The 16,345-nt window shown below is 36.2% G+C and overlaps 1 protein-coding gene across 1 annotated transcript in view; it reads right to left on the minus strand.

The window, feature by feature from the left end:
* Positions 1–2,468: 2,468 nt before the first annotated feature.
* Gpbp1 (GC-rich promoter binding protein 1) overlaps positions 2,469–16,345 on the minus strand; it is a 48,731-nt gene continuing 34,854 nt past the window's right edge. Inside the window, exons 7-12 of the mRNA XM_051183050.1 lie at positions 14,383–14,567; positions 13,162–13,302; positions 11,694–11,861; positions 10,789–10,976; positions 8,046–8,148; positions 2,469–2,955 (exon numbers count right to left, since the gene is read on the minus strand). Coding sequence (XP_051039007.1) covers positions 2,797–2,955; positions 8,046–8,148; positions 10,789–10,976; positions 11,694–11,861; positions 13,162–13,302; positions 14,383–14,567 — 944 coding nt within the window. The 3' untranslated portion in view covers positions 2,469–2,796. The remainder of the gene's footprint in view (positions 2,956–8,045; positions 8,149–10,788; positions 10,977–11,693; positions 11,862–13,161; positions 13,303–14,382; positions 14,568–16,345) is intronic.

Below are 16,345 nucleotides of genomic sequence, written 5' to 3' on the forward strand. Positions count from 1 at the left end.
TATATGAATACATATACAAAGAACTTTAATAAAATAGTAACCAAACGAATGTAACACTTAAAAAATGATGATGCATCAAGTTAAAGCTGAGTTTCCTTGCTGACAAGGAATAGTTCGAAAGCTGGATGTGCTGCACAGTGGCAGTGTGTCATCTCTGCACTCAGAACGCTGAGGCAGAAGGACCACGACTTTGAGCCAGACTATTCTACATCATGAAACCTTGTACTCCCAAAAATAAAATGGAAAACTCTAGAAATCTTTAAAATAAAATGGCTTCCAACATCAGAATTTCTTTGGATATTCCATAAATCTTTTCAAAACTTTATAAAAGTGGTTTTAAAATATAATTTAGGCAGAAATTAAGGAAACTTTGCTTAGAGTGAGATTTGTAATATTTTCAAATAAAATCAGTTTTGAGGTAAATTGAATATACTTACGGAAATTAAATTCATTCTAAATCATCTTAAATTCAAACAATATACATTTGAGAAACTACTCTAAATCATTACCATAAGGATTTTGCTTATTAATTACAACTAATACAAGAAATGTGGGAGTGAAGAGTCAAAGAACTTACAAAGAGTAAGTCCCCAGAAATTTAGGGCAATGTATTAAGGTTCATTACATTGGTCATAGTAACTGCATGCTGTTATGCCAATGTATACCTCAATAAAATACTTGCTGTGCAAAAAAATGAAATGAGTTTAAAGTATTCAGTGTGGGCCCCCCCCTCCAACAACCATAAGCTAATTCTGTTCAATAATTGCACACTAGATCTGCAACATAACCAACGTGCATTTGTAGACTCTCCTTCCAATATGACCCAAACTTTTATTAGGAGCCCATTCTTTATAGATACCAAGTTAAAATAAAATGCTAACCATAACCATGTGTCTCCATCCCCTTAACAGTCAAATATGTTCATGCTGTCACTTGATGAATATAAGTATATTGCTATAACTCACCATATTCACATAAAATAGTAATTCTATTAAAGTATAATAACAGTAGCTAAATGCTGTCTAGATTGGAATTAAGGCAAAAGAACTGCCTGAACATAAAGATGTCCCAATGATCTTGGGACATAGTAGGATAATGACTAATTACCTTACTCTGCAAACAGCACTTTCCAAAGACACCCACCCGATGTGACACTGGCAACTTTGTCATGCTATCGCTTAGGTACTCTCGTGGCTGACACTTTTAACCTCTCCCTTTCTAAAAGGTTACTTAATACTTTGTTAACACAGCCTCAAATTTTTTATGGAGGTTTAAAAAAAAAAAATGTGGGGTTTTTCTGGTTTAAAGTCTCCATTACCCCAGTCTCCGTGGGAATCAAAACAAGAAAAAATAAATAAATAAATAAAGCCTAGATTCTGGGAAACACTAGGGACTGACACAGTAAAACATTGCCACTTTCCAAGAAAACAAATAGACCAGTGAGGCGTGACACTTTTGGTCTAAGACTTCTCTCTGTACAGAATATGCTGGGGCTGAAGAGTTGGCTCTGCAGAGGAACCAAGATGAAGATCTAAACCCACACCAACATATGAGGCAGCTCACAGCTGCCTGTAACTTCAGCTCCAGGGGAACAGACAACTCTCTGTCCGCCTCGTGCACAGACATATATACAAACACGTAAAAAATAAAAGTATTTTAAAAAATAGAATATATGGACATGAATGGATTTGGGATTGAACAACCAAGGAAATGAAGGTAAAATGAAGCTTAAAAATTGGTTACAAATATACAGAACCATGATAGTCTAATACACCATCAAAACAAATGATTCTAAATTTTCCTTGTAAATGAAAATAGTCGACGTTCATTCAATAGCTTTGTGAATTTGATAAAAATTTAAGCTTTCTTTTACTAACCTCAAGAGCTGCATTTTTAATGAAGAAAAGTATAAAGTTAAGAAATTAATACAGCATGTTGTACTTGGAGACCGATACCTTGAACACTACAGAGAACAACATCATTCTGAAAATCCAGTTTATTTTCCATGTCGTGGACAGATCCAGTCAGTGTGATCAGGTTTTCTGCATGTGTAATAATTTATCAAAATAAGTTCCCCACACCTCTTCCAATCAGCTCTGAAAATCCTGATCTGACAATACACCAAATAAAGCTCTGGACAAGCGCCTCCTAAAGCTGGGAGAAACACCCGGCATGTCCCCTCTCAGATCACTGCACTATGCACAGCTAAAGAGCCATTTCTGATAGGTGACATAATACAAGACTTGAGTTCAAGAAGTTAATGTTTTGGTGTACTTTGCTCTAGTTTTAGCCAACATGCTACATTTTCCTTTTTGCGGTTTTGTCTTGTTTGAGGGGGAAGTGGGGTGAGGAGGTGCACAAGGTAGAGTTGAAGATTTCCACTGTTTGAAAAAGATATGACTCTGCAAGCAAAACTGTAAGCTGCCTTTTACCTTAAGACCTGAACATTTTAAGACAGAAGCTTTGCAAAACATTACACAATTTTTTATTATTAAATGAGAAAATCTCATTTGTTACATCGTCACATTGCTAGTCAGAGAAATGCTGCAGTGATGAAGAAAGTCAATGTTGGATCAACCAAAGTCCTCATTTCTACAACATTCATTTACAAAGAAACAATGTTCAACACAGCCCAACACAACATTCTTGGTTTTCTTCATATTGAAGTCCCCCAAAAAAATCATCTTCTAATGGGGTAGTTCACTACATAAATTATAGTTCTTCATTTTTACATTTCACCCCAAACTGCATGAGAGATGTGTCACACTAAAGTTTCTAACGCGGTTAGGAAACCCTTCACACATCGTCGTCATCTGATGTGTCACTGCTACTTGTCTCTGTGTCCTCATTCTCAATGGTGGGTTTGAAAGTGCTGTTTTTCCAGGGTCCAAACTTCAAGTCACAGATCAGGCCATTTTTCAAAATACCATTTTTCCTCAGCCCATTCTTCTGTAACTAAAATGTCAAAAAACAAGCAGTTAATATTATAATAAGCAAAACCACGATTTATAATAAAATTCACTGGTTTTTTACCACTAAAATTCCAGATAAAATTATATTATGGCCCCAAAATAAGCTATTTCAATAGTCATGCTTAATTAACCAATTATTATAACAAAATATTTCCTAATAGAATTAATCTAGTCTTAGTTGGGCATGGTGGCCTATATCTGTTAATCCCAACACATGACAGGCATGACTATCTTAAGGTCAAGGTGATCCCTAAGCTACATAGAAGAGTTCTAAGCCAGTGTGGCTACACAGCAAACCTGTCACAAAACCAAAGCAAACAAAAAGGAAAAATAAAACCCATACTTTGAAAACATTCCAAATGTATGCCTTTATTCCTTAAACTGTCTATAAGCCTCTGCAATCCTCGGGAACATCTAACTTTAAATATTAAGGATTTTCTTAAAATCAGCTTTTCTCTCCTTCTACACTACTTATAATAAATATGCTATCACATTCAGGTGTTTCAAAATCTTAATGATTGTATTTCAAATATTTTATTCTCGAAAACTCTTTATCTAACTTTTCTCCAGTGTACACTGCAATACTAACTGCTGCTACATACTCCCAATTTATCATCACAAGTCTATTCTTAAGAAATATACCTACAATGTACACTTTTAAGAGTGCCTCTTATCTTTAAAAATAAAAGACAAGACATATTCAGACTTCAGTGTAACTTTCTTCAACATACCCCTTTACCATGATTAAAAGTTAGGAAACAATACAGCAAAACTTGGGCTCAAATTCTAAATGCTCTACTCATCAACTGTATTATAGAAACTGTCGTTTTCTCGTCTATTCAGCAGTATTAATAAACCTACATCATACAATGGTTAAGAAAGCATTTAACATGGTACTTAGTAGGAATTATGAGCCAATGTTAACAATACATTGTGGAGTCCAACTTTAACTCAAGACCTTTAAAAGCTTTCCACCCAATTCTTCCTGCTACTATGACCCTGAGCAAAATCTCTTTCTTTTGCCTGATTTACAACTTGTTCCAACAACATCATTCTTTCATCCTACCTGTCAAAGGCCAATTTAAATCCATGTCCTTAATCAAATTTTCCTTAGTTATTACCTCCACATTAACCACTAGGGAGTAAATTCTAAGAGAAAATTCTTAATTTTGCATTTCTCATTCCATCTCTGGTACTCACCTGAAACATTTAGAATTATTATTACTACAATCTGCTTTATAGCAGAACTTATATACTCTCACTAAACTGCTAGCTAGGAAGAAGATTCAACTCTGGATATGTGCGCATATCTAAACACTCAGTGCATGTTTGCTGGAGAGGTAGAATTTAAAAGCAGAACCAGTAATATCCAATTTGTTATTTGTTACCAGGTACAATGGAAACCCTTTTAAAAATATCTTTAATGTTTTTTTTTGTTTTGTTAACTAAATATCAAGTGTTTTATAACACTCAATATAAATGTATCCATGCCTTCATCACTTCAAAAAAATATAACAGATCTTATGTATGCCACTAGTTTCCAATTTACAGTTTTGTGACAGGTATTTTAGTAACAATAAGGTTTTAGCTATATGCCTCAATTATCGCATGCTTTTAAAGTCTATTATCTTGTTAATGTATACACTGTTCCTTGGAATGATGTTATAGCAATGGTGCTCAGAATTTTTTGAATGACACTTCTTTAAACTCAAAATAAGTCATTCAAGCTGGGGACAGCTTAGTGGTAGAGCACTTGCTTAACAGCATGTACTACTCCAATAAAGCTAATTCCTAAGGACAGACAGCAGATTGGAAAATGGTCGCCAGGGTCAGAATTGGGAGTAAAGACCAATGAATACAAAGGCAAATGAAAAACTTCTCAATTATAACCAGTTTATACAACTGAGTAAAACATAATTTAACCATTTAAGGTGAAATGTTATATATAAATTATGCACGTGCCCAACAAAAAAAGTAAGTCTTTCAAAACTACTATTATCTACAGCCACCAACTCGTTGAAACAATGGTGCACTAAAAAAGTTTGAACTTTAAAAAAAAAAAAACAAAAAAAAAAAAAAAAACTGGGAGCGAAGAAATAAATAGTAAAAATAATTGCTAAAAACAAAATCCCCACAACACTACTCCAAGCCACCAAAAAACCATTGTGAATTTAATATATACCAAGGTTATAGTACACAGAAACCAACATGAAAAGTCAGCTGTTTCTAAGATAATGAACACTGATAACAACTCAAAAAGAAAACACTGCATTTCTGGGCAGTGGTGGCGCACACCTTTAACCCCCAGAGAGGCAGAGACAGTGGTTTGAGGCCAACCTGGTCTACAGAGCGAGTTCCAGGAGCTGTTACAGACAAACCCACACCAATAGAAAAATATCCATCTCGTGCTTATGGTTTGGAAGATTTAATACTGCTAAGATGCTAATATTACCCCAAATGATTTACAGATAAAATGCAATCCCGTTTGAAATAACAATAGCATTTGTTTGGGGGGTGGGGAGGAATAATCTTCTAGTTAAAAAAAAAAAAAAGAGTAGACAAGAAAAGAGATGAGGATAAAGGATATGATCAAATTCTCTACACTCATGTATAAAATCTCACAATGAAAGCATTATTCAATTAATATACATTAATATAAAAGGCTTTAAGATAAAGACAAAAGAAAATTCCGTATTAAAACGTAAACGGAATAAATATAAAAAGGAACTACAAAACAATTGTTTAGAACAAAATCAGAGGGCCATACTTCCTGACTCTCCAGGAAACTTACCACAAAAACACAGTAATCAAAACAGTAAAGTACGTCTGGCCAACGCTACCTAACGATCCCCAGCACCACATGAACTAGGCAGGCACGGTAGACCAGGTCAGCTATTGACCTAGCACATCTGAGGGACCTGGCTACAGAGCAAAGGGCAGCCAGTGCTATCTTAAAAGGAAAATGACCAAAGAAATGGAGAGCCTTGAAAGAAAGCCCTTTGTGTATCTGTTTATTAGAGTGAAGTGTGTATGCATGTGTAGGTCAAAGACAACCTGCAAGAATGGGTTTGGTTCTCTCCTTCCAAAGGGTCCTGAGGATCACATTCAAGTGTGCTGCCTCCACATCAAATTGAATCATTACTGTACACTATTATAGACAGAAAAATCTAAACACTAACATCTAAACGCTACAATCTGTCCACCCTGAAAGAAGTTCTGGGGCAAGGGTGGGTGTAGAACTTGTGCGTGTGACTAACCTGTGTCTAGTCCAACTTGAGAACCAAGCCACAAGAGGGAGCTCACCTCCAACACTGGGGAACAACAGCAGCCCAGAGAGACCCAGGATAGACAGAACCAAACAGACATGCATGCATGCAGGGAGGGAGGGATGGGGCGGTCTGCAGTGAAGTAATTCCTAACGAGGCATGGATCTGTACTAGCCCAATGGTCATCCAAGGGTTTCAGATGCAGACACCCAAAGGCAAACATCAGGCAGAGCCAGGGGAACCTTGCAGAAGAGGAAGAGTGGTGGGAGCTAGAGGGGATGAGGACACTACAAGAACACAGCACACACACCCCAGGCTCACAGAGGTCCCACAAACTTAAGGGACAAACAAGGAACCTGTACACGTGCTGTACTGACTCTTTTGCCTGTGCCACGTGTTACCAATTTCAAACATTTTTTTCCAAAGTCTCAAAGAATGTATTTGTCCTGAAAAGTATCTAACATGCTATTCGTATTTTACAGAGGAAGAGTTAGGTCATTTAAGTAACACAGCTTGCTCGCTTCATAGCTACGCCACTCTCAGGCATACACACCCAAAGGGTAACACCACCACTCCATCATACAAAAAGGACACACTCGCTCGACTATCAAACTTCATTTTTAGGCATTTATTTTCAACGTGTAAGATTTGCTTTGTGTGGTGTTTTGCCTGCGTGTTTATCTGTGTGAGGATGCCAGATCTCCTGCAACTGGAGTTATAGAAAGTTGAGAGTTGCCTTGTGGGTGCTAAAACTTGTACCCAGGTCCTATGGAAGAACAGCCAGTGCTCTTAACTGCCGAGCATCCCTCCAGCACTGCACCAAGTGGGTTTTCAGGGTCAAAGTCAGCTTGTCAAGTTTGGTGTTAAGTGCGCTGACCTGCTGAGCTATCACCGCCTGAACACAACTTTTGTTCAGTATCAATTCTACTAAGGATACGTACAACCCCAAATTGAAATCAGAAACGTCTACATTTACTTTCATAGCAGCATTAGTAATGAAACACTATTCAGGCTCATCTCAGAGAGAGATATATATCTCTGTCATAATGCCAGGAGAAGTAAGGCCATCACAAAAAGGCATAGTATATGATTACATTGATATGAGGCATGGAAAACCATCATGTTCATACAGGCAGATACCAGAATGGTAGTTTCTATAGCTAGAGAATCAGAAAGTTATCATTTAGTGGTACTAGGTTAATGTTTGGGAACGAACACACACCCGTACACGCGCGTGCCCGTGGCACACACCCATCCTTCCTTCCTCCCCCTACTCCCCTTGAGGAGATGGATTGAGGTAACGGTTGTCAAACAATATGAATGCATTTAACCCACTAGTCTGAATGTGAGGGGTAGGAGAAATGGTTAAATTAGTAAATTTTATGTGGTTTAAATGGTTTTAATACAAATTTTACTTTTACCAGAACTAGTTTTTAAAGTCTATAATAGATTTAGAAAAATAATTGAATGATGCTGTATCAAATATTTCCTAGTACTCTTTCAGAAAGGAAAGTATACAGACCTAAAACAAGATGGTTTAGAATATTAAATGTTCTTTTTAAAGGATCAAAAGCCAAAGTTAATTAAAACTTGTCACCCATGTCAAATCAATAACCAAATTACAATCTGGATAACAAAAACTTAAGTATTTCCTTCACCTAGACACTGAATACACAGTCATTACAGACTTGTCTCGAAGGGAATTTGGCCTGTGGTATGTAAGATGGCTAGTAAATTCCTGAACAAGTGAAATCATTAGGCCGCCCCTGCCGCCAGTGTCTAACCTGTAGCTTAGTCGTCCCCTTACCTGTTCACTAATAACCTGGAACTCCCTCATCTCGTCCTCAGTCAAGGGAGCGCACGTCTCATCGTTTTCGCTGTCTTCCTGCCAGCCCATCTCCTTTAATAGTCTGAAAAGAAGGGACGTAAATTCAACTTACAGCTTCATCTGGGCAATGCAATCATTCCCTTTATATCATGGACAGGAAAACATGATCCACAGACCTCAAGATACAAAGGAACTTCTGGGCATATTTTTTTAAAAATGAGTAATTAAGTAAACCCTATTTGGTATAAAAATGAACTGCTTCACTGCTTAATCTTCAGGGTCAAGGTTATCTATGCTGGAAACTTATGAAGACTAAAAGAACATGGCAAATCCTTGTACTAAAAGTAGTAACAATGCTATTTTTGCCTTTTTTTTTTTTTTTTAAATACCATCACAATCCAACATATTCTTGACTTCTCATTAGGTTTTTCTACTTAGAAAGGAAAGGCTGCAAAAGCTTGCCCTGTCTTGTATTTTATAATTTATTCTTCTACCAGTAAGTTGGTAGAAAACTATCCTCAGTATACAATTCAATCTGAAGAGGCATTATGTTCTATAATAACAGGAAAATGCAATCCAATTCAATGTAGAACTATATGTAATGAAAAATTACAGAGAGCTAAGCATTTTGATTTGTTGGACAAGCATGCTGCACATAAAGCAGTAGCTTTGATTATCTTTAACAAATTTAATTTTTTTTTAAAAACAAAGAATAGTACTCATGAACCCTGAAAAATATCTAACATACTACTCATATTTTACAGAGGAAGAATTAGGGTCATTTAGGTAAAACAATGTGCTTATTTTGCAGCTAAAGAGAATAAGAATTTTAATATTCTGCCTCCAGAATTATTATGTTTCTCATTGAACTGTTAACCTTAAAAACAATAGTTCAGTCAGCATTAATTAATTCATTGATCTCTATTCAGTGGCTCATCTAGCACACTGTCTTGACTATAACATAGATGGCTGCCCTTAGAAATGGCATTTCTACTTATCCTAATCATTTGGTATCACCAAAGCTCATAAACTAAGACTAATAAAACTTAACTGCTTTTGCTATGACCATTTTTCTTTCTTTTTCTTATAAGAACTGACAAAACATTGTGATGCTTTGTGTCAAATCAACAACAATAAAAGAAAATGGAGACAGGAACAAGTATTCTTAAGATATACATGATTAATATTAAAATGCATCTTCTTTAAGGTTATATGTACTTATGAAATGCAAAGAAGATTAAGTAAAAAAATTTAAGCTATGAAATCTTTTTTCACATATTAAAACTGAAATCTAAAGCAACAAAGGAAATTTAAATATAACTTTGTGAGCTTAGAGAACGCAGTATTTTATGGGCTTGTGATATAGGACTCCGCAGTTGAAAGCTTGCCTAGGATGGCAGGTTCAATTCCCAACTCCCCACAAAGAGAGGTTAAGAATGACCATAATTTATTTGCTCTAGGTTTAGATTTCCTAGATTTAAATGTTAACTATACAATTGACTGACTTGGCTCCTCTGTGAAACAGAAATGAAGTCAATGAAAAGCATAGAGTACATATAATCTTTTTAATAAAAAAAAAACAAAGAAGCCCCGCCTATGCATATATACATTTATTATTTCTGTACGTGAACACACATACATCCAAACAAATATGAAGTTTTAATTAATCCAAAAGGGCACTTTACATTTGCCCTTCACATGTAACTTGCACCCATGCAAAGACTGTCCCACATTAATAACTAAATGGACTTATTTTTATAAATTTCTATCCTGTGCTATCTAGGATGTGCATATTCTGCTATCAACAGTATTTACATAGAATCTACCATCAATCTTCCTATGAATAATGTAGTTCATATATCTCAATGTGCGCTAGTCATTATTTTCATTTCTTTATGTATAATCTAATGAGTTGACAAAAGTAGTAAGTATCCCTAACAAAGAATTATTTACTTAATGTTTACTAAATGCTCGTGCGGTTACTTAATGTTTACTAAATGCTCGTAAATGCTCGTGCACGCGCCCACACACACACCCAAAAAAGCCCTTCTACATGAATGTTTGTAAATGTATACTTTGTTTATACTTAAGTGGAGACTCTTAGTCCAATCCCAGGGCATACAATGTCCCCTTCTGTACACACGGTGGTGCAGGCAGAAACGTAAGCAAACACTTAACACATAAATCTTAAAAATGAATTGAAGTTGTGCAGCCATACACTATACTACTGAGCAATAAATAAAGGGACAAGGTACTGACCTACCCTAAAACAAAAATGATAATAAGCTTAATCAAAGCCAGCATGAAAGAGCAGGGATATAATCAATCCTAAGTCAAACCAATATAGAAAACAGATCAGTGATTATATAATCAGTGTGAAATGATTAAACCACAATGGAAATACAACTATAAATGCAATCATAACTGTCTACCCATTTAAAAATGGGTCAAACTTATTTTTAATAAACATGTGAAAAGCAAACAAATTAGGGCTAGTTATGGTGGCACACACCTTTAATGCCAGTACTCAGGAGGCAGTGTCAGGCACAGTTCAAGACCAGCCTGGCCTACATACATGGTATGACCCAGTATCAAAAACAGGAAAAACAAGTGAGAACCTAGATCCAGTACCTAGTATCAAAAACATGAGTCTACCAATTACTTAAATGTGAAAACTCTGAACAAATATAATGCCAGTTGAAAAGTAAAAGCAATCACTAACCTGTGCTCTGCCTCGAGTGAACTGGAAAGGACATCAGTCTGTGGAAAAGTTGACGAACGAATGATCTGTTGAGAAATCACCGAAGCATTGCCATTCTCCTGTGGAATTTCATTTTCATCAAAGTTTCTGTTTATATCTCTTTCTTGGTGAGCACTATTGCTGTTATGCAAATTAAATGAGTCGTCGTCCTGATTTTTAAGGAGTTTAAAAAATAAAGAGTTCTAAAGAACAGTTTACTGACAGAACCTATCTAGATTCTCATGAAAAATACATAAATCTACAATATTCATCATTAAATTTCAAAAGCATTCTCACAAAAATACATGAGGCCAAAAAGATAAAGACAAAGGAAAAGAAAAAAGTATAAAATTATGCAGCTATAGTCCCTGCTGACTCCATCTCCCATCAGTCAATCCTACTGCTACAATCTACAAAGTACTGGAACTATCGGCACGTACCACAGTGCCCAGAAAAGGCTTAAAAAGAAGTATCTGACTGTGACAGGAAGACAAGGGATCATAACTTACATTTTTGCCTAAACTATTTAAGACCTTATTCTCCCCCCCTCAAGCCCCCAAAAAGACAAAACAACAAAATCCATGTATTTTTGCATAGAAAATGAAGAATACAAAATGAAGAAAAAAAGCTAGCTAGCGTTCTTTATAGGGAGATTACTTTTTAACTGCAATTCCAAAATAGGTTTCTAGAGGACTTACTTCCAACTGTGTGGATATAAGGGGACCCCTAAGGATGGAGGCCACCAACAAGTCTCAAGAGAAAGGGGAAGAAACCATGAAGATCATCAATAGAGAGGGAATCTCTTATTAAAGTTCTAAATATCTACCCACTGTTTAAAAATATGTTAACATCAAATAAAAACAAGCCATCACTGCAATTTCAATTACCTTCTCAGAGCCAGCGTGGCTTTCATCTTCGTGTTCTTCTTCTACTCTGTCCCTTTTCAATGCTTTCAAAAATTCGCTCTTCTTGTCACTGCGCATGCGTGTCAGTTTAGTTAAACGAGGCTGCTGATTAAGTTTGTCAACAGGCGAGGAAGAATTTGAACGATTACACTAATGGAAAATACAGAAATACCAGTCATCATGTAACTAGATAATGTCAAAAGAAAGCTCACAATTATCACATTTTTTCATACTTTTCAAAGGTGGAACTGATTCCAAACTACAGTTCACAATAAGTGCGTGCGTGCGTGCGTGCGTGCGTGCGTGCGTGCGTGCGTGCGTGCGTCCAAGCAGGGTTTCTCTGTATTTTTTTGGAGCCTGTCCTGGAACTCACTCTGTAGACCAGGCTGGCCTTGAACTCACAGAGATCTGCCTGCCTCTGCCTCCCGAATGCTGGGATTAAAGGTGTGCCACCAATGCCCAGCATCTTTTTCTTTATCATTAAATGGGTTAGCTCAAAAAACATTCTTATTCCAGAACTAATGAAGTTCAGATAACAAACAGAACTTAAAACATAAAACTTAAAATCAGGATAATACTAATTTTAAATATTTACACAGCACATTAAAAAAATTTTTTTCTAGCCATGCAACGGAGTCCTAGGGTTCTGAAACACCCCCAATAAAATTTTGTAGTCATTTCTGCAAATAGAATGTCTTTGCATTGGATTACCCCAGCGATTTCTGTGAGGAAGGGGAAAATGATACTGACTTTTCATTTTGTTTTTTCTTGATGTTTAAGTAGTAGATAAGAAACTATCTGAATGCTAAAACTCGCTGATAATTTTTTAGTTCACAGAAATATATTATAAAGGCTTAATTGCTGACATTAAAGTATGTATCAGAATTAACTAGAGAACAAACCATTTATAAATACTGGTTCTATTTTTAACTCAATAATTCTGCAGGTGAGGACATAAAAATTGGTTTTCAAATACTAATATGGGACCTAAAACAATTTTTAGTCCAACAATATTTGATCCTAGATTACTCAAGAACCTCCATACTCAGAGTTTCAAAAATAAAACTATTAGAGCTACCACATAATCACACATACCTTTCCTTCCTCTTCTCTAGTTTACTCTTACTAATAAAATATCCCATCACTCCCACAAGACTGTACAAATCCTCACTCAAGGCCAAGGTTTAATCTTATAGTGAATCTCCCACAAACATCAAATAAACCGCAATTATTTTAACATGTGTTTGAATTAAATTCACTGAAAAAAACTGTAGCATCTCATCTTTAATGAAGCTGTATATTTAAAACATTGTTATACTATCAGGGTTTGTCAGGTGGGTATCACAGCCATAAATCAAGAAGCTAAAAGGTCAGGGCTAAACAGTGAAACACTGTTGTGGGGTGGGGGTGGGTATGTGTTACATTCCTCAAGAAATGTTCAGTAGCATACCTCTTTCACTGAATTTGTTGATGGACTAATACTCTTGGCTGTTGACTTAAAGGTATTAAAGTTGCCAACACCGTATGCAGAATCATGAGGAAAAGAAGTTCCAACTTTGTTTTCTTTAGTTTGGCTTTTCCATTGTGTAGGCTAAAGAAAAACACAAGAAGCAAAAACAAAGAATAAGTGAACATACTAAACAATGATTACATATGGCTCATAAAAGTTATTTTATACTATTTCATGATCTCCCCCATGGTTCTTTGACCTTCATAACTTTTGTTACTGGTTTTTTCTTTGTTGTTGTTTTGGAGAGACAGTATTTATTTATACAGCCTAGGAGCTGGCCTAGAACTTACTATCCTCCTTATCAAGCCCCTCAGTGTTAGGACTGCAGGTGTGAACCACAACATATGGCCCTGTGCATCTTCTCTTCATTCAAATAGAATAGAGGTTTCATATACAATAAAAAACACTAAATCTGGGGCTGAAGAGATGGCTCAACAGCTCTTGCAGACAATCCAAGTTCAGCTCCCAAACAGCAAAGTCAGCTGGCTCACAGTCACCTGTAAAACCTCTAGTCTTTTCAGGCTCCTGCACACCCACACATTCAAACATTTAAAAATAATAAACGGAACCCAGGTGTGTTGGCACATGCCTTTAACCCCAGCGCTCTGGAGGCAGAAACAAGTGGGTCTCTGTACATTTGAGGCCAGGCTGCTCTACACAGCAAGTCTACATAGCTACAGTTTCACAGAGACCCTATCTCAACACTAAACAATGGCATGCTGATGACGACGACCATGACCATGCTGATGACGATAAAGGAGACTGGCAAGATAAGATGGCTCCGTGAATGAGGGCATCTGCCTCCAAACCTACAGGCAGGAGACCCCAGGAGTTGTCCTCTGGCCTCCTCCTGCACATACAACACAGTAACTTTGTAAATCTAGATCACTGTTACTTTCAAAATTTAGGGGATTCTTTTTGTCTTATAATAAAACTCATGAGCATTTTAAAACTTAAAACCCAGCACCAAACAAACAGTTTAATACATGTGCCAAGCAAACAAATCCTAGTACATCCAATAGAGCAAAAATTATAAAAATTATTTACTCCTAAAATACAGAGGAACAAAAAAAATTGTGTGTGTGTAGAATATAGCAGACTGTGGGTGCCACTTCACCCGTGGGCATCTGTAACAAATTTGGCTTAAATGCAAGAACTTACTTTTGTTGGTGGAACAGCAGGTTTGGGGATTAAGCCTTTATAAACACTTGGACCAGTTCCATTCTTAACTGGCTGTGACTGAAGGTTTCCTGCCACTGGGAATCCAGATAGCTGTAAGTCTTTTGTATTACCTTTCTTAATGACCAGCATTCTTGGAGCTCTAGATTTAGGATTCGGGGGATATTCTGCATACAAATAAAGCACAAATATATGTTACATACAATTACAAATTTTAGGATAAACAACCCCCAAAAACCTTAACTGTATTTATCAACTGGTTTGGGGTGAAATAATCTGAGTAAAGCCAAATTCCAGCTTAAGAAATAAATCTAAAATATAATAAGAATTTGGGCAATGCCTCCTAATACAGATGACAACAGGCTAAAACATATATAACTGGAAAACAAGAATTAAAATCTATACAATTTTTTCACTTTAAAATATTTTCATTCCAATCTGACAGTTCTAGTTTCCCACTTAAGCGAGTCTTTAAAAAGTATAAATGTCTTCTTCTTTTTCAATACTTTCAATATAATAAACAATTTGCAATCATTGAGCAAGGACCCACAATCCCAATACTTCCAAATGTCTATTTTATTGAATATTATACATTCAAATATTTACAGTCTCTATAATTATAACTTAAGGCACCATGTGAGGTCAGGACAACCAACTCAATCAATTTTCTACAGCCAGTCCTGGGAATAACTGCTAAATGAAGACATTTTGAAGACTATTATACTTGCTACAAATATGAAGCACTTTCCCCAGAATTTAATTCATTTGTATTTATGCTCATCATTGTCCCAATGAAGTCTATCCTTCATCCCTTACAAAAAATTTTGAAAGCATCAGTTACATAATTAGAAAGTTTATAATAATTAACTCAGATCAAAAATCTCTAGGAAAAAAAATCTAAATTTAAATTAGCTCAGTATATTAGTGGCATACTTTATGAATTGATAAGCTGGCTAGATGTATGTGCTGATACCCTGGAGCTGCAAACTACCACCTTCCTGCTAGAACATTTTAACAAAACTATAACTACTCCTAGGGAACCCTGGAAAGACTCAGTTCTCATCTAAGACATCAAACTCTCCAAAACATAAAACTGCCATGCTTACAGTAAAAGAATAAGGACTCACAACAAAATGAAAACATGGTTACCATACCAAAACTAAGTATGTATTGAGTTACTAGGGAAATATGCCATGATTTGGTTATCTAAAATTAGGCCTAATAGCTTAAAAAATAAAACTTCAAGCACACAAGAACAAAGCAAAGTATGTCATCAATGTATAGTGTTAATGAAGATATTATACCTTGAAGTCAAGTAAACCAAAGTAGGAATGAAGATCTAAAATAGAGAACAATGAAGGACACTAGAACTTTTAATGGATTTTAGTACAAATATAATAGTTAAGAGCTCTTAAGTAGACATGACAGGAAGATAGTGAGTTTTGAGGCCTGATTGTGCTAAAACTGAAACCCTACGTGATTCCTCCTCACAAAAAGTTCTCGGAGCCATACATAATGGCACTATAGTCCCAACACTGAATGGGAGGATGAGAGGATGGGGTGGGTGGGTGGGTGGATGGATGGATGGATGGATGGATGGATGGATGGATGGATGGATGGATGGATGAGAGAGATTGCCTGTGCCGAGGAGGACCAAAACTCTCCAGGAACACAGTATGATCTCATCTCACAACAGGGGAAAAAAATCCCTGGTAACACAGTGGTTAGGATTCAGTGTTTTCAATAGAGTAAGGGGGACTTAAAAATGAATATAAGACATGTCTTAGCCTTTAAATAACATCAAGGAATCTGAGGCATAACACAAAAGGTAATAAAATAACTTTAAGATATAATTGCAGACATCAGGCTTTGAAACAGGAACATTTCATCAGTATAACACAATTAAATGACTGATGACTTCTGATGGCTAAGCAACCCTCATAGA

Source organism: Phodopus roborovskii, unplaced genomic scaffold, assembly GCF_943737965.1.
Source record: "Phodopus roborovskii unplaced genomic scaffold, PHOROB, whole genome shotgun sequence".
Classification (NCBI taxonomy): domain Eukaryota; kingdom Metazoa; phylum Chordata; class Mammalia; order Rodentia; family Cricetidae; genus Phodopus; species Phodopus roborovskii.